Genomic DNA, 25,179 nt, shown 5'->3' with positions numbered 1-25,179 from the left:
TGTCTATCAATGGATGAGATTTAGGAATACGCCTCATGAAACTCCTTAGGCCGAAGTGCAGAGCGGAGTTGGGAGATTAAAGAGCTTCAGATCTTGAATCAACAGCAAACCACCTTTGCCACACATGTGCCCTATTGCATTTACACCTTGAGATGTTTCAGAATGGATTACCTCCAGTCAAACCCTTAAATTATACCTTAAAGTGGTTTCTACGCATAGTTGTCCTGTAACATCCATAAATTTCTCATTTTTTACTTCAGATTCTCAAGGTATTTTACCAACCAGCTAAGAGTTGCACTTTGAATCTAAGGTTTGGCTAAACACTTCTCAGCAGATGTAGTGTTGATCCATCAATAGTTGATCAATCCAAATATAGAGAGCACTAATTTGAAATGATAAAACCTAAAATTAGGAATAGAAAGACAGCTGTGCCACTGTGGTTGTTTAAGGTTGCCAAACATATTTTGGGGTTTTAATTAGTTATTTCTAAATTTAGAAATAATCTTTGTGTCTTTGTAATTCGTTAGAGGAAGAGATTAGTGTAAGAGAACAAGAAACAACAAAACAAGAAAATTAAACCATGGAAGTATATTCATCTTTAATATATTAACGTTGCCTTGATGTGATAATTGCAGATTATGCAATAAATATTGTATCCAGATAGACATATTTGTATGAGTCCAGACAGGGGCCCGGTTGCCCACTAGGCCACTCCCAGCCACTAGAGGGAGACATCATTAGCCACCACACCCTAATTAGGAGAAACCAGCAGCACCTGTGCCCCTCCTACATAAGTGAAGCCTGCACACACCTCAATGCTGTCTTGGGTTTCTCTTTTCAAGAGTGTCATATGAGCCTGGCTTGTAACTTTGGTAAAGTCCCTCAAGTCTTGTCCTGGGTCTCTTTCCTTGCTACTCTTTGGACTGCTACATCTCTTTCTTATTTCTGTAGAGTTTTTTTTTAACTTCTTTCCTCTGGCCTCTAAGTTTCTAGTTATTTTTGTCACACCAAGTGTCTTTAGTATCTTTGCTTTTATTTATTTAGCTGCCTTTTCTCTCTTTATTTTGGGAAGTCCCCTTTTCATTAGGAGAGGGTTTTGGTAAATTCTGTTGCTCAAGAAAATTTCAGGGATCGCACTTGATTTTCTGACTTAAGTTCAGAATTTTTCAAAAACATTCATTAAGAGCAAACAATAATAAAAAACAAAAACAAAATGTGTTGTTTTTTATCCCTTGTAACATAATTGTAACATATTTCCTTTAGATTGATTTTCTTTTAGCTTTAAAGCAAGATCACCAGATATCTTTTCTACAGTGTAGAATAAACTCAGTATTAGATAGACAGACCTAAATTTTGGATTCTAATCCAGCAACTCGTTTGCTTCTCAATATATTGAGAATGGAAGAAAAAGAAATTCAGAAACCTCTTATGAAACATTTTGTTGCTTCCCAAAGAATCTGAGGATTATCACATTCTACACTGTTAATCTTGAGAAATTCTTGGCATAAAGAAGTATTATTTATCAGTAAAGAGGTAATAAAGCGCCATCTTGAGGCCATTGTATGGCAGTAAAATAAAGAAACAAACACACAATCCTAAAGCAAGAGTATTTATGTAGAGTATTTGCTCGGGCTGATTTAACCATGGGCCTCTGATATGTATATTATGAAGATATACAATATATCTACCAGATTTAAATCAGAAAGAAAACTTTATAAGGGTTTAAAATGTTTTGATATGACAAACGGGTAATATGTAAAGTTTAGTTTCATGTAGAAACTGAATTGAAATCACCTGCTACCAGTAAATTAGATTCTGACTTACCTAAAGTTTTGTCATATATATTGGAAAGCAAATCTGGAACATATATCACTGGCGTGACTGCAATCCTGACCTGATGAATAATACCTGCTAGAAGCAAGCAACCAACTTCATCACTGAAAGTATAATAAAGAGTTAGATGTGTAAAAATGTACCAAAACCTTGAAACGTCTGTGGAGAAATTGAAAGACCTCAATCGTTTAAATGAGACTTTCAGTGACTGAATTTAAGACTTCAGAGCTTTCCTCTGAATGGCTTGATTATCTGCATACCTCAGCAGCCAAAATCTGCGGACTTGACTTAATACATACAATAGCACCTGTGTGTTTCATGGTACAATCGGCCAAAGATGGAATCCATCGCAGTAGATAAGTCTGGAACCTTCATCTGATTCAAGTAGATTTAACTAGAAAGAGATTATTCTTTTACCTCCTGTCCTGTAGCTCTAACTTGACCATAATGTTATCTGTGAGGATCAGATCAGTTGCAGAGGACAGAACTATATACGAATTGTGAAGTCAATGATAAGAGCCCAAAGTCACTGTCACAACTGAGCACTCATGTGACCACATCCATTTTACTTATAATTAATTTTTTTAAATGAGAGGTTTCCTTGGTCAAAAACACAGCAAAAAACAAGTTTATGAAAAAACTGGTAAACACAACCCAAGCCAAAATCTAAATCAATTTTACAGGTGAAATTTCCTATGGCGCTCGTCTACTGATAAAAATTCTATATATATATATATGATCACTGCTTTTCAGGATGCCAAAGTGAAAATTGAGGAAATTCAGCACATGCTGCAGTATGCACCAAAAGGCCATGACCTTCGCTCAAGTCGACAGCTCCTCAAGGAGCACAAGCAACTGGAGCAGGAAGCTCAAGAGCTGGCAGACAAAATGAACTCCATCATCACCTGTGCCAAACACCTGGCTACAAATCACTTTGACTCCCAGAGAATCCTCAGTGAGACCGACACCTACCTGAAACTGTGAGCTCTTCATCTGATTTTTTTTATTTTTTGTACATACCTCAGCTCTTGAGTTTTCATTATGACCTCAACGTTTTGAGAATCAGCAAATAGTGTTGAACCATAGCCTTGAGCTTCCCTTTGGTGATGTTTTACTATTTAAGAATCATTCAATTTAATGTAAGGAACATTTTATGAGCAGTAGTTAGTTTGTTAGAGTTTACTTCATAATACAGTCATGTTCACAGAAAGAAAATCATCATATCATATACATATAAACAATTATTTCTCATCTTTATAAGTGTCTACTACCTTATTTTTAAACATTTTTTTAATTTGCAAAGTGAGCTACACGTTCTTATTTTTTTATCACAACTATTCCAGAAGTCTACCTCTTTGACAGATACACATCTACTTTTTTAATATTAGTCCTTACTCTTAATTCTTAACTCTTAACTCTTTTTTGTGCTTTATACAATATCAGTCCTGTATGCAGGTTGACTAAATAACTGAACTTTAAGGCATTTAAGTTAATAAATAATTTATTTGTTGGTTCATGATAATGTGATTGTGTTATAATTCTTACGGCTTTCTTCTGTAGCATGAAAATAGGTTTAGTGCTGGTTTTAAGTGTTTACCCACAACTCCAGACAGTAGCTCATGGATTATGAAAGAACAATAGAGTATGTAGAGTGCCTGTTGGTTCAGAATACCTTTGGTTTTATGTAAAATTGCAATAATTTCAGACATTTCTGTTTTTACGTTGTTTATGTGTGGTTTCCAACATAATTTATGATCAATTATGACACCTAGAAGTTTGTTTTCATGGACCCTCTCTATTTCAACATCATTAATCCTAATTTTAATATTTTTCTTGATTTGTCGATTTCCAAATATTTATAAATTTTGTTTTACTCAAATTCACTGATAACTTGTTAATATCAAACCATCTTTTTAAACATTTTTAATTCCCGTTCCATTGCATTCAGAAGTTGATCCAAACTTGTCTATAAACTTATCGAGCCTGTCTGTTTTTCTGATATCTTTGAGAACTGAGGAAGCAGAGAAACAGGTCTATGATTGGAGAAATTATGTCTGTCTCCATTTTTTGTATGTAGGAGTAATTTTAACAGTCAACCTAAACATGGTCTTAGCCAGTCCTTTGTTATCTTTGACAGGTTTAAGTCTTTGCAGAAACCTCTGGATCATCGTAGAAGTCAGCTAGAAGCAGATGTGGGCCTACACAGCTTTTACCATGATGTGGACTTGGAGCTTACATGGATATCTGAACATCAGCCTTTAACAGATACTAGTAACTATGGCAAATCCCTGGCCGGGGCCATCAGCCTCCTACAGAAACACAAGGTAGAATCTTATGGTGCTTTTCCACCACATGGTACCTACGGCTTGGTTTGGCTCTGCTTTTCCTTTTTCTTGCTTTTCCACTAGGCAAATCAGGTACATAGACCCTGAAAGTGGATACTTTTTTAGTTAGTGCTTGCACTTGGTTCCAAGAGAGCTGAGTAGGGACTAAATGTGATGTGTGAACATTACAGAGGACTGATTGGCAAGAGAGACTTGTTCACATTGAACTGGCCATTTGTAAAATCTCTAAGCTACACTGTCAGAAAAATTGTCACTTGGTGGTATCTTTTGCAGTCACTGTGGCGGTACATATTCACTACCTTTTAATGAGGGAACCTAATTGTACGTTATTGCATTATAATTGTAGGTTTTAAAATTGTCTTGGTTTCATAAGTACAATAAATACTTCTGTAATGAAATATTCACCTGTCCTTCTGGAGAAGAGAGATGTAATGTACCCTTAAATAACACAACTGGACTATAAAACCACTATTGTAGTTTTAAAGGTGCGTTTACACTGTTTATACCTTTTAGTGACTAATAACATACCTCTACTGCACATTTTTTCTGAGAATGTACAGTAGTGATCACACATTACAATATCCCACCAGCTCCTAAAAGTGAGGTTCGAACTCTACTTTTCATCTACTGGCTGATGAAAAATTCCAGAGGATTCTGAATTCAAAGAAATGGAAAACACTTTGGCACCTTTTATTGGAATATCTTGGGCTACAATTCAGGGCGGGAGCTTTATAGTGAATAAAACAACCAGGGACAGTAAAGTTGAGTAGTGCAGGTACCATGAAGTGGAAAAGCACCATTAGTTGTTGTTTTTGTTAAGATATGACCTTCATGAAAATGCTGTTGATTCCTTTCCAGTAATTCAGCAAGTTTGACTGTATTTTCATTTGTGTACATTTAAGTATTTCTTTAAATTGCATTTCCTCTTTAGGACATTTTTTTTTTTGCAGTGATAATGAATTTTTAAGTTGGTCTTCAAGAGTATACAAAGACTAAAGACTGTTCACAGATAATTTTAATAATTGCTTTAACCAAAAATGAAGTTGGAGCGACATAGCCATTCTATAAATCTGTAATTCTGACCTTCTTCAAGCTTTTGGCTCTTCTAAACCCTAATAGGAGCTGCAAGCAGAAGTTAATGGTCACAACCAGTACCTTCAGCGTGTATTGGATAGAGGGAGAGCCATGGCCAGATCGAGCCAATGGGATGTTCAGGAAGTTCGGCAGAGGTGTGACCACCTAATAGCAGAGTGGGAAGAGCTGGAAGATGCCTGTGAAAAACGCTCCGCCCATCTCAACAAAGCAGTAATGCGTGAACAGGTAAAAGCCCACAGGCCTGTAGAGATATAGCATCCCTGAATATGTCTTGATGAAATGTGAGATAAATATAAATAATTATTTGTAGATCTTGCTTGATTGTGCTGAGTTGGAAAACCAGCTGTCTGAAACATCGTCTTTGGTCAGTACTGACTACGGCAAAAACGAACTGGCCACACAGTCTCTTATAAAACAGCATCAGGTATGTTCCAAACGGTAATATACTAATCACTGCTGAAATATAGATGTTAGTCTCAACAGCATGAACACATCAAATAATGATTCAAAATGTATTTGTGCAGGCTGTTGAAGGTCAGATTGAGGTCCTGGCTGTCCAGGTAGATGAGCTCAAGTCCAGTGTTGACCAGGCTGTGCGTGCTTGGGGCTTGGAGGAAGTAAAGAGACCCTACAACCACATCAGAACTCAGCTAAGTGAACTACAGCACTCAGCCACATTCAGGTAAATGAAAACATCAGCCAAACTGAAATGTGTCTTTATATATCACTTTATGAACCTTATTTGAATAGAGCCCTCTACTTATGTTTATCTTCAAAAGAGATCAGAGGCTGCAGGAGACCATCCAGTTGCATGAATATAAACGCGAGTCTTCTGATCTAGAAGATTGGATAGCACAGCAGCGGCTGATTGCTTCCTCTGATGATTATGGCTCCGATTATGAAAACGTACAGGTGAGGGAGTTACGATGAATGACAAAAAAATAGTTGCATTAATATTTTGTGTGCGTGTATATTTATTTATATATATATATATATATATATACAGGGGGTCCTTGACTTACGGCGTTGATCCATTCCTACGTCGTGTCGTAAACCAACCGGTGTTACGGTTGGAACATAAGTAAATAACATACTGTAAGCACTTATCCTATCCTAACACCTATCCTCCTCGGTCCCGAGCCGTGTAACCGTGCATTCTTCTGCCGCGCACACCAAACACGAACTTCGCGTTACGACCTTTACAACGCAAAACCACAGTCGAAACAAGGCTTTATACAGTAAATGGGACATGTGTCTTAACCACGAAACATCGTAACTCGGGACTGACGTAACCCGAGGACCTCCTGTGTATATATATATATATATATTCGGCCCCCTTGAACTTTTCAACCTTTTGCCACATTTCAGGCTTCAAACATTCATTCCTTCATTCATTATCTGTAACCGCTTATCCAATTCAGGGTCACGGTGGGTCCAGAGCCTACCTGGAATCATTGGGCGCAAGGCGGGAATACACCCTGGAGGGGGCGCCAGTCCTTCACAGGGCAACACAGACACACACACACACACATTCACTCACACCTACGGACTCTTTTTGAGTCGCCAATCCACCTACCAACGTGTGTTTTTGGACTGTGAGAGGAAACCGGAGCACCCGGAGCAAACCCACACGGACACGGGGAGAACACACCAACTCCTCACAGACAGTCACCCGGAGTGGGACTCGAACCCACAACTTCCAGGCCCCTGGAGCTGTGTGACTGCGACACTACCTGCTGCACCACCATGCCCCCTTTGGATTCAAACATAAAGATATAAAATTAAATTTTTTTGTGAAGAATCAACAACAAGTGAGACACAATCCTGAAGTGGAATGAAATTTATTGGATGTGTCAAACTTTTTTTAACAAATAAAAAACTGAAAAGTGGGGCGTGCAATATTATTCCACCCCTTTACTTTCAGTGCAGCAAACTCACTCCAGAAGTTCAGTGAGGATCTCTGAATGATCCAATGTTGTCCCAAATGACTGATGATGATAAATAGAATCCACCTGTGTGTAATCAAGTCTCCGTATAAATGCACCTGCTCTGTGATAGTCTCAGCGTTCTGTTCAAAGCGCAGAGAGCATCATGAAGACCAAGGAACACACCAGGCAGGTCCGAGATAACGTTGTGGAGAAGTTTAAAGCTGGATTTGGGTACAAAAAGGTTTCCCAAGCTTTAAACATCCCAAGGAGCACTGTGCAAGCAATCATATTGAAATGGAAGGAGTATCAGACCACTGAAAATCCACCAAGACCCGGCTGTCCCTCTAAACTTTCATTTCGAACAAGGAGAAGACTGATCAGAGATGCAGCCAAGTGGCCCGTGATCACTCTGGATGAACTGCAGAGATCTACAGGTGAGGTGGGAGAGTCTGTCCACAGGACAACAATCATACACTGCACAAACCTGGCCTTTATGGAAGAGTGGGAAGAAGAAAGCCATTTCTCAAAGATATCCATAAAAAGTCTCGGTTAAAGTTTGCGACAAGCCACCTGGAAGACACACCAAACATGTGGAAGAAGGTGCTCTGGTCAGATGAAACCAAATACAACAGTTTGGCCACAATGCAAAACGATATGTTTGGCGTAAAAGCAACACAGATCATCACCCTGAACACACCATCCCCACTGTCAAACATGGTGGTGGCAGCATCATGGTTTGGGCCTGCTTTTCATCAGCAGGGACAGGGAAGATGGTCAGAATTGATGAGAAGATGGATGGGGTCAAATACAGGACCATTCTGGAAGAAAACCTGTTGGAGTCTGCAAGAGACCTGAGACTGGGACGGAGATTTATCTTCCAACAAGACAATGATCCAAAACATAAAGCCAAATCTACATTGGAATGGTTCACAAATACATGTATCCAGGTGTTGGAACGGCCAAGTCAAAGTCCAGACCTGAATCCAATCGAGAATCTGTGAAAAGAGCTGAAGACTGCTGTTCACAAGCTCTCTCCATCCAACCTCACTGAGCTTGAGCTGTGTTGCAAGGATGACTGGGCAAGAATTTCAGTCTCTCGATGTACAAAACTAATAGAGACATACCCCAAGCAACTTGCTGCTGTAATTGCAGCAAAAGGTGGCAAGGGGAGCGAATAATATTGCACTTTAGTACTTTTCAGTTTTTTATTTGTTAAAAGTTTGACACATCTAATAAATTTCATTCCACTTCACGATTGTGTCCCACTTGTTGTTGATCCTTCACAAAAAATAAAAATTTTATATCTTTATATTTGAAGCCTGAAATGTGGCAAAAGGTTGAAAAGTTCAAGGGGGTTGAATACTTTTGCAAGGCAGTGTGTGTGTATATATATATGTCACTGAGAATGATCCATAACCTATAAAACATTCAGAATTGTGGAAGGAATATGATCATCTTTTTATTCAGTTAATTTTGCATTTCTATCCTTTGAATCATTGGCAGTTGATACGCCCAGAAGCTTGAAAAATCGATTCTTTGGGAATTAACTCCTCTTCACTTCCGCACAGGCCGCTTTCATTGCCCCGACAGCAGCAAACAGATGAAGATTTTATTTCCTTGCATTTGTTTCTAAATCAGAATTAATCTTTCAGTCATTTGTCAGTTTTTTTTTTTTTTTTTTCACTGACAAAACATGCAAAACATTTCATCCTAATTCTTGTATTCAAATTGTCATTTTCATTAGGTCGTCAATGAATATATTTCATTAAGGAAATTAACACTGACAATTAATCCATTGAGCAAAGAAACACTGCACTAGGGGTGTCCAGGGAGAGGTTGTGAGTTGGGTGCCATGCTCAAGGGTACCTCAGCTGTGGATGTAGAGGGAGGAGGAACAACGCTGTTCTTTTTTCCCCAGCTCCAATCTTTCTGCTGGTTGAGTGGATTGAACTGGCAACCCTTCTTTCACCAAGCTTAAAATGTTACCTATTGTTACAGCAACTGCAGGCAAGGTTTGAGGTGTTTCTGAAGCAGCTAGATGTTGGCTGGGAGAGAATGCACACATGCAAAGACCTGGCTCAGAGACTCATTAAAAACAACCATCCTGAGAGGACTTCCATCCAAGAAACACAATGCCAACTCAGGTACAAATGTTATATCAGAGCAAGGTCTGTAGTCATGTCCTGTCTAGAATATAGAATTTCTTTGTCACTAAATTTCAAATAAAATACATGCAGTAACATCGTCACTGTTCTGGTAAAAGCATGTATCTCCCAAAATAATAACTTTACTGGAGAAGGACAGAACCTTCTTATGTTTCAATGTAAATGAATGTAAAAAGGTAATTTTGGAGTGTTTCTATTGGTTCATTTATCATGCAATTTTCACATGATATAAGGGACAGCTGCTGTGTTCAAATGATGTAGTAAATTAAAAATCGACAAAAATAGAGATACATGTTTTTAAATGGACAGTGATGATATTTGAGTTATAGTCTACAGCAAGCCAATTTTCCTTTAAAGGCTTAGAGCTATTTTTTTCAATTTGATAATCATCTTATTATTATTACGTCTGCAAACACATTTGTTTGTACAAATAATTTTAAAGCATTATTTTTTGTAACATATTATTGTAATTAAAAATTCAAACTCCTGCTCTTTTATGGTACTACTTTTGTTTAGTATTAAATATGACAGTCGCCATTTCATTTAACAAAAAATGACCAAAGAAAATTTAAGTAGCTTGAGAATGGCAAGCAGGAAAATTTTATTTGTCAATGCATTATCAAGTTGTATCAAGGAAAAAAGTGCTCTCTCTCTCTCTCTCTCTCTCTCTCTCTCTCTCTCTCTCTCTCTCTCTATATATATATATATATATATATATATATATATATATGTGTGTGTGTGTGTATGTGTGTGTGTATGTGTGTTTATATAGCTACATTGGAGCATCAGCTAAAACAGCTGATCTGTTTGGCCTTATATCAACTAAGTGGACTGTATGTGAAGTTCCTTTATGAAATTACAATACAATCTTCATTGTTTTATGTCAGTGAATCATGGGATGAGCTGCAGAATTTGGCCAAACACCGTCAAGAGAACTTGAATAAGTCTAAGAAATGTCACAAGGTCTACAAAGACATGACTGATGCTCTGGGACACATAGAGGTGACGATACCTGGTATTACAGTAATGTGTGACTGTCTGAATCACATTTTTAGCACATTTTAAGACCTATTCTTTATCTGAAATCCAACAGGAGAGATATAAAAGCATTCCTGATGAGATTGCCAAGGACATTCAAGGTGTGGTTTTGCAGCTTAGGAGGCATGAAGCTTTGGTGCATGAACTGGCTGGAAATGAACAGCAGGTATTTAGAACATTTACATTTTAAGTTCCAAAAATGTCTGGAATTTTGAAGTGTGTTTTAAGTCACATCATGCAGTTATTGTTAGGTTATCCCTTTTTATAATTTGTTGACACATCATGACAATCAAGAACATTTTAGTGCACAATTACTTTGAAAAATGAAAATGACTACACCTAATCTACAGTAATAACATATTGATGGTTTCTGATCTGTGTTTTGTATTGTGTTTTTTCAGCTGCAGGAGCTGCTGGATGCTGCAGACTCTATTTTAGACCTGTGCTCCCCAGAGCTGGGCAGTAAGATTCAAGAGCAGCAGCAGGAGGTGGTGGAGAACTGGGAGAAACTCAGATTGCAGATGGAGCAGAGAGAGGAGGAGTTACGTCTTGCCAAACAGCGCTACCTCTTCCTTAACACTGTAATGAATTTGCATTCACTTACATTTTCTCATCCACACATTCCCTATGGTCTTCTAAGAGCAGTCAGTTTTATCGCCACTGTTTTGCCTGGTACTTCAGGTGCAGGATTATTCTCTCTGGTGTGCTCAAGTTTTGAGTGGAATGAAGGCAGAAGAGTCCATTCGTGATGCGGCCACATGTAACTTGCAGCTTTTCCAGCATCAGCAGCTGTGGGCTGAGATTGTAGCCCGTGAAGAGACACATACCCATGTTATAGATATGGGACATTGCTTACAGGAACAGGACATTTCTAATGCTAGGGAGGTGAGTATTCTGAAGGGCTTGTCTGTTACCTTGTTTGTGTAATATCTTTTTATTCCCATATGTAAACCCATGAAACCCAGCCTTGAGTGGGTACAGTTTGGGTGAGTGATTATTCTCATTATTGTAGTGAGGCTAATATATTACACACAGTAGTGTAACTGATGTTTTGCTTAATACTTCAGAAAGTTTTTCATGTGTGAAATATTCCATAATTTATTCAGCACAGTGGTAACTCTCCAACTCAAACACACAGACTAAACCTTCTGAGTTGAAACAGGAGTTTTTGAGCAGGGAAATCATCAGTGTGCCGGACACTGATCTTCTAAAACCAGAGTTGTGCATTGCCTAGCTATATCCTTTCTAGCCTTTACTCACAGCTCTATATGGTGGAAAAATATGGGCAGCACTGCTGTCTGATCTACTTATACCATTACAACAAACAATAACTCACCACCACCATGACAGTGTCACAGAATGATCCACCACCCAAATCATACCTGCTCTGTGGGGGCCTGTGGGGGGTCTTAACCATTGAAGAACAGGATGAATCTTTGCAAACAAAATATACAGAGCAACAAGTGGACTACAGTCTGTAATTGTAGAATTAGTAAGTGCTTCTGTATGGTCAGTGGAGCTGAGAGAATGGACAGCTTATTTAGAAACAAGGAAGTGGTCATAATGTTATGGTTGATTGATGTATATAACATAATTTAGTACAAAAAGAGCTTGATATTTAAATTAAGTGCAACTAATGAAACTCAAATGGGCATAACATTGCTATTTTAAGTATCAAATGTGTTTATTATAAATGTACATTCTGATCATCAGGTTCAAGAAAAACTGGGAGGTTTGCAAAATGAAAGAGAAAAGCTGATTGATAATTGGAAATCCAAGCAGAAATGGCTAGAAAACACTTACCAGGAACAGGTGTTCTACAGAGACATTGAACACATGGAGATGATCACCAACTCCCAAGAGGTGAGAGCTTGCATCATAAAAGTTATTTAAAATTCCTAATACACCATTTACTGTGAAGGGCATACTATCATAAGCCTAAAATAAGCTTGCTTCATTTATTTATTTACTTACTTACTTACAGTTTTTATTACTTATATCAATTAAATATTTTTATCTGGTCTAATGAAAATTCTAGAATATCCAGTGCTTTGATCACATCAGTAAACTCAGCATCTGAATTTAGAACTTTTAGGTTTTCATTCAAGCACTGTATTCACAGCAACATCTACATTTTATATCATGTCAAATTATAGAACTGCAAATTAAGAACCTCTGGAAATAATCTGTTGTTTTTCAGGTCCAGTTGAAAAACAGTGACTTTGGAACAACAGTAGATGAGATAGACACTCTAATCAAACGTCATGAGGCCTTCGAAAAACGTCTTGCAAGTCAAGAAGATAAGGTTGGACCAGCACTGTTATTCAAATTGAGGTCATTGTAAACCATGTAAATATTTTGGGCGGGTGCAGAGTGTAATAATGCAGAACTGAACAGCTCTACTGAAGTTTAAATTCCGTGCACATTCACAGGGAGGAACAGCACTACATTAAGTTTCTGCTGCTACTGCAACAATCATAAATTACTGGATTAGTGAGGTAGTGAATGAATTATGTGCCTGTTTGCAGATGGTTGCCCTTCAAGAGTCAGCTGACAGTTTGAATAAAGGGGGAGTGTCAAGAGAGAAAGCAAATCACATTAGAAACAAACTGAAAGCTCTGAAAGGGAGGAGAGAGCGCATCAAAGATTTGTCAGTGAAGCGCGGTGAGGAACTTGAGACCTCCCGGCTACTTTCTATATTCAACCGGGAAGCATCTGAGGTATCATCATCTGTATTCACAAAAATCCAGCGGAATAACAGAGATTAATTCAGTAATGAGTTGAGATCATATGTGATTTATGCCTCTAAATTTTGTCTCTATACCTTTATATTCTGCTGTAGGCTGAAGAATGGATTTCAGAACGCATGCAGAAGCTGCAAGATGATTCCAAAATGGACCTGAGCAACCTTCAGACTAAAATGAAACTACTGCAGAAACATCAAGTGTTTGAGGCAGAGATTCTAGCCCATGGCAAGATCATTGAATCTGTTCAGCAGGTGAGACCTTTAAAATGGGACTTCATTCTGTGGAATCCATTTTGTAATAACAGAAATGGTTTGCTGACATTATTTATTGCAGCTCTACGGTAGATATCTTTCATAACTATATTTCTCAACTCCAACAGACAGGAGATGACCTGGTTTCTCTTCGGCATCCCAAATCCAAGGAGGTTCGACAGACTGTCTCTGCTCTGACCTCTCACTGGGATGCTTTAAAACAAGCCGTGTCGATGCGAGGGAAGGTTCTAGAAGACAACAGGGACTTTCTTGAATTCCTTCAAAAAGTCGAGCAGGTTGAAATTTGGATCCGACAGAAGGTAAAGAACGAGGACCATATAACCTTGTTCATTATGAGTCAGAACAACTACACAGATTTCTCTCCAACTTTCTACAGTAACAGTGTTTTGGAATAAAATTAGCTAGCATTAACATATTTGATTTGTCTGAATTACAGGAGGTAATGATTAATGTGGGGGATCTTGGGGAAGACTATGAACATTGTCTGCAAATACTTAAGAAGCTGAGTGAGTTCAGAAGCTCAGGCCCTGAGGTAAGAGCACTGGAAGTAGTTTTATGATCATAGAAATATTTTCAAAGCAACATGTCACCTTATTACACCATCGTTTTTAAGTAATCAAAACATGAATCTCAATCCGGAGGACAAAATTACATTTACAGCATTTAACAGTCGCTCTTTTCCAGAGCAACTCACAAAAGTGCTTACTGTTCAGACAGAGTGTGTATCCTAGCTAAAACTAATAAGTTAGGGTCCAAATTCCTTCTGAGCTCAGAATCTTGTCAGAACAAGGGCCAGTTCTGATACCTAGAAAGAACAAAACGTAGTAAGCGCAATATACAATACAGTCTAGTTGGTGCTTATACCTAGAAAGAAAGGAGGTAAGTACAGCATAAGTGCAAAATGCAGAAAAACACGTTTTTTCGGCCATTTACTGACACTGGGGCTTCGTAAACCATTAGACCGATTTCAAGAATGCAAACAGACTGGAGAGCTAACAGATGGTGAGGAAACATCCCATCCAAGTGTTTTTTGATTAAAATTGTGACCTTTACCTTTAAATAAAGGGTTTGGTGAATGTTATCAACATGGCTGCATTGTTCCAACTGTAAATATGGTGGAGAAGGGATAATACTCTGGGTTTGTTTTTCAGCAGATGGCCTATAGTCATTAGTTCCTGTAAATGGAAAAATTAATATATCAGCATATCAAGACATTTTGGACAATTGTACACTTCCAACTGGATAGGAACAGTTTGAGGAAGACCCTCTTCTGTTCAAGGATGACTGTTCCCCAGTGCACAAAGCAAGGTCTTCAACTCCATCAAACACTTTTGGGATGAACTAGAATGGAGATTGCGAGCCAGGCACTCTAATCCCTCTAGTCTGACCTCGCAAATGCTCTTATGGATGAATCCAAACTTTTGTATAACAGGAGAGTGGGTGTTCATATAGATGCAAAGAAGGGGTGAACTGTAGGTGTAATGCATAGGTGACCCAGTACCTTTGTCCATATAATGTATATAAACATCCCTTTCTCAGCGACTGCATGAATGAATTCAATGCTAAGCATTTTGCTCGCCTTGCAGGATGTGACTGTAGATGATGCCCACATCAAGACAATCAACAATCTGGCTGCTCGACTAGAGAGGCAGAACAACGACGAAATGATCACTGTGAGGAAGCGCAGGCAGCAGCTTAATGAGAGGTCTACTTTTAATTTCTTCTCAAGTATATTTCTTACAAGAAATAATTCATAAATGCTAATGTGTCAATTAAAGTATGAAACAGTGAGATACAAGTGTTTTGCACTATACATTCATGATTGTTTGTTCTTGGTGACAGATGGAATAATTTCCATGGAAACCTGAACATTTATAAGAAGAAACTAAAAGCAGCACTGGAAGTTCACTCTTTGATCCGTGACCTTGAGGAAGTCAGGGAAAGGGCAAATGAAAAGGTAAAAGTGTTTTTAAAATCCCTTAGGATTTCCTTTAAGTGTAGAACTCAAACAGTCAACCCATTTGAGCTCTGCTTTGGCCAAACTTCTTGTTCATTTTTAGTGTGCACTGACATTATGTCTAAATTCATAAAAATATTTTCAGATAAAGGTATTCTTTTAACTGCTATCTAAACTACAACTGAGACCATATTTTACAATACACCCTTATTTTGTGTTTGAAATGCTCAAAATTAGTACTTAAAATATTTGTTGAAGCCATGTGGAGAACTATAAAGCATGTCCTACATTTATGGACATAAAAACATGAAATTGATTCAAGATAAACCTCATCAAACCTGTTGAAACAAGGAATATTTTAAAACATTGTACTCTGAACATTTTGAAGCATAGTTACCTGAAAGATCACATCGTGCTGTGGAAAAAAAACCTAGGAGATTTGTATTTGCTACAAATTGTTAGACCACATTATTTTGGCATCTGTTATTCAGAGTTTCTTTCTTTGGTGCTGTAGATGCTGTTGCTGCAGGGTCAGGGCTATGGAGAGGACGTAGAGAGTGTGGAGAACCTCATACGCAGACATGAGGAGACAGAACGGGAGGTCCGAGTCATCCAGGAGAGAGGCAACGTGAGTTAGACAATCTAATATTGTGCTTTTGTTACTGTGGATATGGGTAATCATAGCTGTGTATAAGGAATATTTTTTCAAATATGAAACCAGGTCCTGGAGAGGGTGGCCAAAGATCAACTAAGGACTCGTTCTGATCTTTCTGACAAGCTTAGCAAGAAACAGAGTGACATAAACACTACACTAACCAAGCTGGAAAAAGAAATACAACTAAGGTGTGTTATTAGTACAGTTTGGACCAAATCCCATGGTGAGGAACTGCACTAGCTTGACACCAATATATATGTCATTATAGGAAAGACCGTTTACAGGAGTCTCACCAGCTGCAGCTTTTTAAGGCAAATCATCGTCTGCTGCTGGACTGGACAGTGAAGCAGACAACAGAAATGAAGAAGAAGGGTTTGCCCATGAGTAAAACCGAAGCAGAGAGCTCTATAGTTGAACACAAGGACTGGAAGGTAACATCTCCTTGACTTCCAGTTTGATTTTGTGAAGTTGTGGATTCATATGAAGTAACAATCAACAACAAAATATGGCTTGTTTGTGTGTAGGCAGAGATAGATGCACGTGGTGAGCGGATTGATTCAGTGAAAACATTTGGACAGAACCTAGTGAAGTCTGGCCATAGTGATACCGCAGAAATAAAAAAAGCTTTAAGCAAACTCGAAGATGCTAAAAATGGGCTCATTCAAGCATGGGAAGAGAGAAAGTCAAAACTGGACCAAGCACTGGATCTTCAGGTATCTTAAGAAAACATTATGTATTAGGTGTATGTATGTGTATGTATGTGTATACATTTACTAACACTGTATGCTCTTCTTTAAAATGCTTTTGACATGGAATTTTGACTGGATATAGATATTCCTTGGATATGTGGAACAAAGTGAAAGCCTACTGAGCAACATGGAAGCTTTTCTGGCCAATGAAGATGTTGGGGTAAGTAGTCTATAAAATATCATATAACAGTTTAACTTACAGTGAATCAAAGGAAAAAGAAACACAAAACTCGAAAAGGAAAATAATTAAAACATACTGATTAGAGATGTAGTTATACCAGTTTTTTCCTTTTTTATACCAACACTGATATGTAAACCTTAAGAACTAGCCTATATGTTTTTCTGTTAAAAATACATAGCTTTAGAATTTAATTATTAAAATACTTGTTCAAACTAATCACTACCTCACATCAAACATTAGACAGCTAAGAACTTGAGTGTAAATGTGTGCACTTTTAGAGTAGATTGGTGTTTAGTCAAAGTAATTTTTTAAACCCCTTATTTAATCAGAAGGTTGGAAGGAATAGTGTTTGAAAAGTAATTAATTGTTGGTCCTTACTGAGCCCACTTCTGAGTAATGCAGATGCATCATGCAAACTCATAGTGGTGAAAACTGTACAGTTCTCACTCAAAATATTAAAATCAGTGTCTTAGGATATCAGCTTAAAATAAAGTCTGCTGACCATACCATAACATGTTTACTTCATGTAATGTATACATTTTATACACAGCTTTACACATCTGAACACCCTCCAAATCAAATATCTTCATGTTGTAAGAGCAGCTGAACTCTCCATTCATTTTGAATGAGGTGCTGCAAGTAGTTATGAAAAAACCCCTTCTGGAAAATAGCTTTGGACAGATATCCTGTAGGATTCAGTCTGATTTCATAAAGGCATCTGCTTTAGATAACATCTGGAGGATTTTGAATGTACCTAACCACTTGATTCTATATAAACGACCTGTGCTAATAATATAATTTGACACAGATAAAGTGTTCTATAGGGCTAAGTGGTCATACTTAATTTGTAATAACAGCAACACTTAAAGTCTAAACACCAGCTATATGAAAGTGTCAAACAAATACAGTGGAAGTTGAGTTCCTATGTTATTTCTTACTAATTCGAGGAATAAAGTTTAAAAGACCGTTGCGCCACCCCCCTACCCCCCCAAACGGTGTTCGGACACTCTAATAGACGTCTTGCCTGTGACGTAGATGGTGGACAACAATCCTAGAAGTTGCACTTAATTTAATGCAAAATGACGAAAAGGTGTGTTGTTTTTGGCTGCAATAATTCAATGTGCAGTGGGACATCTGTGCACAAATGGCCCAAACATCCCAAAATATCCAGAAAATGGACTAAATTTGTCAACTTTAAACGGGCACTTTGGAAAGGACCCTCCGCTCACTCCGTTATCTGTAGCTTATTTCACTGGCGCTTTTCCAACAATATGGGCATGTAAGGACTCCAACGAAAGGTTCAAGAGCCTCTGTAACATGGAGGTAAACAGGGTAAGGACACTCACTTCGCCTGTTTTAGTTGGTGTTAGTTAACGTTAGCTTGACTTGCTAAACTCGGTGTATCAGATTATACTCGGCTACGTAGCTGCATTACGGAGGTTTATAGTGTCGGATGAATTTTAGTTCGACTTCGATCACATTTACAAGAATAACGGTACCTCTAAATTTGAGTTTAGCTTATTGCTAGGCTATTGTCATGAATAATGTTGGTTGTTTAGCTAGATACTGTCATAACAGTCAGTCATAACGGTGTTTTACCGCGGCGTTGTTCAGCTGTTGTCCACCAGTGACGTCACGGTTGCGTTCAAGAATTTCCGTAGCGAGCTCTGGTTTTTCCGTCAATATAATAACATTGTCAGTTTTAAAGCAAATTAAGCTGCTGTTTTCATTTTAATTCATACTTATATATGTCAGTAACTAAAATAATGTGAAATATTCATGGAGGTCCATTAAGTGTTGCTTAGCCTTTAAGCTGTGGGACACGTAGATAGCACTTGATCTGAAAAGTTTGGCTTATATGGAAGGTAAGTATATGCATATATATATATGCAGGTAAGTGTATCCATTGTCTCTGTTCTTATTCTTTTGGGTGCCCATATAAACATCAATCCCAGCAGAGTTAGATCTCATTAGCTAACTTTGTAGGATATCAGGCTAAAAAATAAATGTATTCACTTTCTTATTTTTTTTGTTATATGCAGATGTTTTTACCTGTTTACTCTTAAATACTTTAACCCCCACCCCTGTTTTTGTTCTGCATGTATGATTGTTAAAATATGAAAATGAATAACTGAAAAATATTTTTTGTCAGGACTCCCTGTCAGAAGTGGAGGCTCTTCAGCGGAAGCATGTTCTGTTTGTGAACTCTTTAGAAGCTCAACTAGAGCAAGTGGAAGAGGTGGAGAGAGATGCTCAGGGGCTGACTCAGAAAAACCATTATGACTCAGACAATATCAAAAAGAAGAGCAGAGCAGTTCAGCTCAGGTGAGCTGTGAGCCATTTCCAGATCTTTTTATGGGGTAATTTTACATTCACTTTTCATTACAGCTAAAAGCTCAATAAAATATTTTTTTTTGTCTTTTCTTCAGAAAGGGAAAATTGTTGGAGATTTGCAAAACACGACAGAAAGCTTTGGAGGAATCTTTGCATCTGCAGAAATTCTTAGAAGCTAGTTATGAGGTATGCCATAAAATCATTTATGATTGAGAAATATATTGTTGTGCCTCAGCAATATTCTCTTCTAGGATTTGAATTTTACATTTGACCTCATCCACACTGAATATGTTGCATAATATTAATTTTACAGTTCTTAACATGTAAAGTCCTTGTTGATGTCTGTGCATTGTTAACCTTCTGCCTTTCATAAGGTTTGTTCATGGTTAAATGAGAAGAAATCAGTGGCTGAAGATGAAAGCTGGAGAGATCCTATAAATCTGCAGGCCAAGCTACTGAAACATCAGAGTTTTGAGGCTGAGATCCTGGCTAATCGCAATTTAGTGGAGGCCCTCACAAAGGTACAGCAACCAAGGCTGGTTGTGTAATTGTAACAGCAAACTTACATTATTTGAGTAATTTTAGAAGATAAGAACTTCAGAAGAATACCACAATTCTCATGTGGATAATGTTTGATCCACAGGAAGGTGAGAAGATGCTAGCTGCTGGTCACCCAGCCAAGGTCAAGATTAAACCCAAAATGAAAGAACTCAGTGATGGCTGGGATCGGCTTTTAATCAGCTGTAAGGAGAAGAAGTCACGTTTACAGGAAGCATATCAGGTACGCATAACGAAAACGAAGTGTATATTCAACTTTTTTTTTTAATATGTATATGTCGTATATTGTATTTAAGTAACTGGAAAAATGGAGAGGGTTATGCAACTCAAATAATTCTTTTTCTAAAAGTAAATTCTGTGTACAACTGTCCAATCTACTCTTGGATCTGTTGTTAAGTGATCCTGAATCAGAATAGAACAGTTAACATTCTTCTCCAAGCATGTTGAGCTGTCTAATTACACTGGATAAGTGGCATCTAGACAAGAAACTAGGCTGGCTTCACATTAAAGAGGAAGCATGTGATAGACCTCATCCTTTGGCTTGGTAGCATCAAGTTATTAAAGAATTTCTGGTACAAGGGTGGAATTTGGAATGATGAAAAATGTGTGGCAGACACTGAAACATTTTTATTTGCAAACGTTCATTTATCTGAACTAGACCAAGCTGTGGAGTAAATTGTGAAGTCACTAAAACAGGTGGGAGGTTTTGGATCAATGTGTGGATTTTAATGCTCAAAAGCCACAAGCAAAACAGTTTAATACAGGTTAAAAAAAGGTTAAAAGTGGTCAAAAGCCCAAAAAGCACACAAAATTCAGAAATATTTATATAAAAAAAATCTGAATCTACCAAGCCAGAAAAAAGGTAAAACAAATACACCATTTAAACCGGAAAGAAAACTTTTAGAAAGAATGTTTGAAATGTTGAGCTAAAAATGCCTTGCTTGATACTAAGGAAAAGGAGAAGAGTTTTAAAGGGCAGAGGGGAGATGCAGGTGAGTTCAGAGTCTGTTGTCATAGGAACCTCTCAGTACTTAAATGAGAATGACTCATTTAAAATGGACTGAGGTGAAGTGGACAATTGTCCTGTGGTCCAGCAAATCAAAGTTTTTATTTGGACAAAGTACTTTGGAAATAAAGGACACCGTATCCTCAAGGCTAAAGAGGTGCGGTTGTTATCAGTGCCCAGTTCAAAAGCCAATATTCCTGATTGTATTGGGGTGTATTAGTGCACATGGCAAATGTGAATTACACATTTGTGGAGGCACTATTAATGATGAAAGATATATACTGGTATACTTGTCATTTTTTGGGAAGGCATTCGCTTATTTCAGCAGCAAAATGTCAGGCCATATTTTACATGTATTACAATGGCTTGGCTAGAAAAACAGTCTGGGTGCAGACCTGGTTGCAGACATTGAATATATTTGTCATATTATGAAATAAAAAATATGACAAAAGAGACCCTGAATCTTAGAGCAGCCAAAAGTACAATCAAAACTGTACCTTATGACATGCAGTATGAAAGTATGAAGTATATTTTAATTGTGGAATCATCCCCCCCCCCCACCCACCCACAAGGCTTTACAGTTTCAGCGCTCTCTGGATGATATTGAGGTGTGGCTGGATTCCGTGGAAGCTGAGCTGAGCAAAGAAGATTTTGGGGAGGACTTGGCCTCGGTCAATCGGCTTCTGAAGGCTCTACAAGAACTGGAAGAAGTGGTGGATGGACATTTAGAGAAGGTCCAGAGTCTGGTGGACACAGCCAAAGACTTCAGCTCCCAAGGCAACTTCTTGGCTGGGGAGATCCAGCAACGAGTTCGGAAGACAGTCAACAGGTATTCTCCCCTCCCTTTTAGTGCATTTATATAGTTTAGTGTTTGCCTGGTTTTCCTGATGATGAAATAAATTTGTAAGCAGTAAAATGGATGTTCCTACCTGGCTTCTTTTCTTTATTAATTTTTTTAAACCCTAGGTTTAATGGTCTGGTCGATCCACTGCAGACTCGTAGAGAAACTCTGGAGTCTTGGCAGCTGCTCTACCAGTTCTACAGAGACATGGAGGATGAACTGGCCTGGGTTCAAGATAAACTACAAGCCACAGCTTCAAAAGACTTGGGTAGTTCCCTACAGAGTACACAAGCTATACTCAAAAAACATCAGGTCAGTCTGCATATAATGTCTTTACTGCTAGCAAAATACTATGTGCATGAAAACATGACTTTTAATCATCACATGAACTCAGAGATTTACCAAACACATCAGAGGGGTTGAAAAAATGTACTGAATTTTGGAAATATAAATTCATTTAACCAGATTTTGATGCTTTTGATTACATTTTGTTGACTTCACAATCTCCTAGTTGTTCCAGTTAGAAAGAAAAGTGTTTAACCCTGAATGAGTGTACTGTTTACACATATCCTGTTTACATCATGGTTACATCCAGTTACTGTTTACAGCACAAATACACCTTAAATTGCAGTGTCTCTCTCCCTCAGCTCCCCCCATTGCACTTTAATGTTGTGTATTGTTTTATGTTTTATGTCTTTTGCACTTTAATGTGTGTGCACTGTTTTATGTTTGCACTAGCTTTGCACTAGTTGCACTTTAATGTTGTATCATGTTTTATGTAGCACCTTGGTCCTGGAGGAACGTTATTTCGTTTCACTGTGTACTGTAAACACTGTATACTGCTGAAATGACAATAAACTTCTTGAACTTGAAGCATACTGCATTGTATTTACAGTGTCCGTTGTCTTACTCTTCAGGTGATAATTCAGGAAATTGAGGGTCGGAGTCCTCTAGTGCAAGCAGTACTGGAGGCAGGACAAAACTTGGTGAGAGGGAGGCACTTTGCTTCACAGGAGATCAGCGAGAGAGTGGCTGAGCTGAAGGAGCTCTTTGACACGTTAAAGAAAGATTCTGCTTTTAAGGGCCGACTACTACAAAAAGCAGTGGAAATCCAGACCTTCCTCTCAGAGGTTTGAATATAACAACAACATCAAAGTCATATTAATATGGTTTAAACGAGAATACCAATATATGTGCATCTAAACCACATACAAATACTAATGTAAATTTATGAAATAAAATCACTGGAGAGCAAATTATGTCATTTGCAAGTGTAATTAGGTAGATTTCTGTTTTAGGTAGAATTTGTGCTGCCTTACAGTGTGAATAAAAGTGACTGGCCACTAATATATTTCATACTCTCAATAATTCCTATTTCTTTATAGGTTTCTGAGTTGGAACTCTGGATGGAGGAGCTTATTTCTGTTCTTGAGTTTAGGGACTATGGGAAAAGTGAAGAGGCCACAGGGGCTCTCCTCAGAAAACTGGACACAGTAGACTTGGATCTGGAAACCCACCGTGGAAAAGTGGAAGCTTTGCAGAAAATGGGGGCTGAACTGGAGAAGTCTGGCCATCCCAGCAGGTACAGCTATTAGGGGGGGTTTATATCCTGCTGTACAGAAATGCATAGGTTTGTTTGTACTGTGATTGCAATTGCAGTTTGATATTAAATTATTTACTAAACACAAACCAAAACACTAGTCATACTTAATAGTTTGTTGATGGACTTGCATTCATAAAAAAGGATGCCTGAAAAATATTAAAGGACTTTACACAAGTGAATTTCCCAGGACAAAAAATGAGCATATTTTCCTACATATGCTGGATCTATAGAAATCATATTGACTGTAAACATTCTTTGCAGCGACACGGTTGGTAGGAGTGTCACAGATTTGGACAAACGGTTTAAATCTCTGCTGAAGCTGTCTTCAGAGCGCCGTGCAGTACTGGAAGACCAGTACAATTTCTATGTGTTTGAGCGAGAGACCAGAGACCTACAGAGCTGGTTTCTCTCACGCAAGAACCTTGCAGAATCAGATGAATACGGACAAGATCTTGAAGATGTGGAGGTAACTTTGCCTGTGTTTATAGTCATTGCTTTATGTGTAGAAATGACCCTAGTACAAGTTTTTCCTTCTAAACAGTGCACACATAAGAGTAAACCAAATTAAAGGAAAAACACGCAGTAAGGACCTGTACATCTAAAAGAAGTCCATCATGTATTTCCTAGCTATCATAACAGTGTTATGCGTTTACATTTTTTGCTTTCTCTTAGGCCTTGCAGAAAAAGTTTGAAGATTTTGCAGCTGAGGTCAATAATTTGGGTCAGAACAAACTGACGTTAGTCCAAAAGCTGAAAGAGGAGGTGAAATCCTCAGAAGTTTATCAAAGAGAGAGAGTGCTGCTGAATTTATGGGAGGACCTAAACAAGGCTGTGAAAACACGAGGAGAGGTAATGGTTTGAGAAATTTGTTGCTTTAAGCATTTTGTTTGAATAGAAACAATTGCTTAATGTAATATAGAAAATAAGATCATACTTGGATAACTTTGTAATGGAAATTTAATATGGTCTGTGAATGTTTTGTTCCTGAGCTGCAGTTCTAATTCCTAATTTCATGTGTTTAGTAATGGTAGAAAAGGCTTATTAAAGTCCTTTTGACATTGACATTTGACATTGATACCCCCTCAGAATCTGCGATCAGCTCGTGAAATTCATCAATTTGACCATGACTTGGATGAGCTGAGGAGCTGGATAAGTGAGAAGGAGGTTGTGCTGGACTCAGAAGAACTGAAACATGATCTACTCAGTGTCCAGGCTCTAATTCGCCAGCATGAAGGACTTGAGGTACTGATGAATAGCTATTAGCACTGAAATGCCATCAGTCCTGCATTTCTCAGAGTTTGCCTACATTAGCAGAACAGCAAGCTATGGAAATTACAGGATTATTTCGCTTATTGTTACAGACAAGGAAGGGGAATCGCCTAGTTTCAGAAACCTATCTAGTTTTTTTTTGGTTGGTTTTATAGAGATGTTCCATGAGATCAGAAGGCATATTACGAGCTCTTTAATCCTACACTTTTTGTAATGAATTAGCTTGGTGGATGCATAGAAGAGGCCATCTTGTAAAGGAACACAAACACCCTCAACATTTGACATGGACTTTAGGCAGATTTTATCTTCCTGGTGCCCTAGTAAAGACTATGGGTAAAATCAGAGTCAACGCATGTGTTAATCGAGCTGCTAATGTCCTGGAGAATTTGCAGTATTTCCTGCACATGCTGCACCAGGCGCTGCCCCATGCCTTAAGCATGCACATTTCCCACTGTGAGAATGTGTCTGATACAGAAAATCTCCCACTGTGTGGTACAAGTGTGAAAGGACATGTTACTCTGGAGTTTCTTTGGAGTTCCTCCAAAGTTCATGTGTGAAAGGTGCTTAAATTGGGCAGGCATTACAGAACACTGGGAAATATAC

The 25,179-nt window shown here is 38.1% G+C and overlaps 1 protein-coding gene across 1 annotated transcript in view; it reads left to right on the top strand.

Annotated features, from left to right (window-relative positions):
* sptbn5 (spectrin, beta, non-erythrocytic 5) overlaps nucleotides 1-25,179 on the top strand; it is a 59,431-nt gene that overhangs the window by 24,996 nt on the left and 9,256 nt on the right. The window contains exons 25-59 of the mRNA XM_066654062.1: nucleotides 2,587-2,813; nucleotides 3,971-4,157; nucleotides 5,298-5,498; nucleotides 5,584-5,697; nucleotides 5,798-5,955; nucleotides 6,053-6,185; nucleotides 9,200-9,345; nucleotides 10,254-10,368; nucleotides 10,460-10,570; nucleotides 10,806-10,985; nucleotides 11,086-11,289; nucleotides 12,118-12,267; nucleotides 12,605-12,709; nucleotides 12,933-13,124; nucleotides 13,247-13,402; nucleotides 13,531-13,722; nucleotides 13,860-13,955; nucleotides 15,010-15,128; nucleotides 15,266-15,380; nucleotides 15,895-16,008; nucleotides 16,102-16,223; nucleotides 16,304-16,466; nucleotides 16,560-16,748; nucleotides 16,867-16,944; nucleotides 19,118-19,290; nucleotides 19,395-19,485; nucleotides 19,674-19,820; nucleotides 19,943-20,080; nucleotides 21,436-21,692; nucleotides 21,830-22,016; nucleotides 22,622-22,834; nucleotides 23,090-23,286; nucleotides 23,569-23,773; nucleotides 23,980-24,156; nucleotides 24,394-24,549. Coding sequence (XP_066510159.1) covers nucleotides 2,587-2,813; nucleotides 3,971-4,157; nucleotides 5,298-5,498; nucleotides 5,584-5,697; nucleotides 5,798-5,955; nucleotides 6,053-6,185; nucleotides 9,200-9,345; nucleotides 10,254-10,368; nucleotides 10,460-10,570; nucleotides 10,806-10,985; nucleotides 11,086-11,289; nucleotides 12,118-12,267; nucleotides 12,605-12,709; nucleotides 12,933-13,124; nucleotides 13,247-13,402; nucleotides 13,531-13,722; nucleotides 13,860-13,955; nucleotides 15,010-15,128; nucleotides 15,266-15,380; nucleotides 15,895-16,008; nucleotides 16,102-16,223; nucleotides 16,304-16,466; nucleotides 16,560-16,748; nucleotides 16,867-16,944; nucleotides 19,118-19,290; nucleotides 19,395-19,485; nucleotides 19,674-19,820; nucleotides 19,943-20,080; nucleotides 21,436-21,692; nucleotides 21,830-22,016; nucleotides 22,622-22,834; nucleotides 23,090-23,286; nucleotides 23,569-23,773; nucleotides 23,980-24,156; nucleotides 24,394-24,549 — 5,508 coding nt within the window. The remainder of the gene's footprint in view (nucleotides 1-2,586; nucleotides 2,814-3,970; nucleotides 4,158-5,297; nucleotides 5,499-5,583; nucleotides 5,698-5,797; nucleotides 5,956-6,052; nucleotides 6,186-9,199; nucleotides 9,346-10,253; nucleotides 10,369-10,459; nucleotides 10,571-10,805; nucleotides 10,986-11,085; nucleotides 11,290-12,117; nucleotides 12,268-12,604; nucleotides 12,710-12,932; nucleotides 13,125-13,246; nucleotides 13,403-13,530; nucleotides 13,723-13,859; nucleotides 13,956-15,009; nucleotides 15,129-15,265; nucleotides 15,381-15,894; nucleotides 16,009-16,101; nucleotides 16,224-16,303; nucleotides 16,467-16,559; nucleotides 16,749-16,866; nucleotides 16,945-19,117; nucleotides 19,291-19,394; nucleotides 19,486-19,673; nucleotides 19,821-19,942; nucleotides 20,081-21,435; nucleotides 21,693-21,829; nucleotides 22,017-22,621; nucleotides 22,835-23,089; nucleotides 23,287-23,568; nucleotides 23,774-23,979; nucleotides 24,157-24,393; nucleotides 24,550-25,179) is intronic.

Source organism: Hoplias malabaricus, chromosome 1 (genome assembly GCF_029633855.1).
Source record: "Hoplias malabaricus isolate fHopMal1 chromosome 1, fHopMal1.hap1, whole genome shotgun sequence".
Lineage (NCBI taxonomy): Eukaryota > Metazoa > Chordata > Actinopteri > Characiformes > Erythrinidae > Hoplias > Hoplias malabaricus.
The sequence above is the reverse complement of the archived record's forward strand: the minus strand, read 5'-3'. Positions and strand labels throughout refer to the sequence as shown.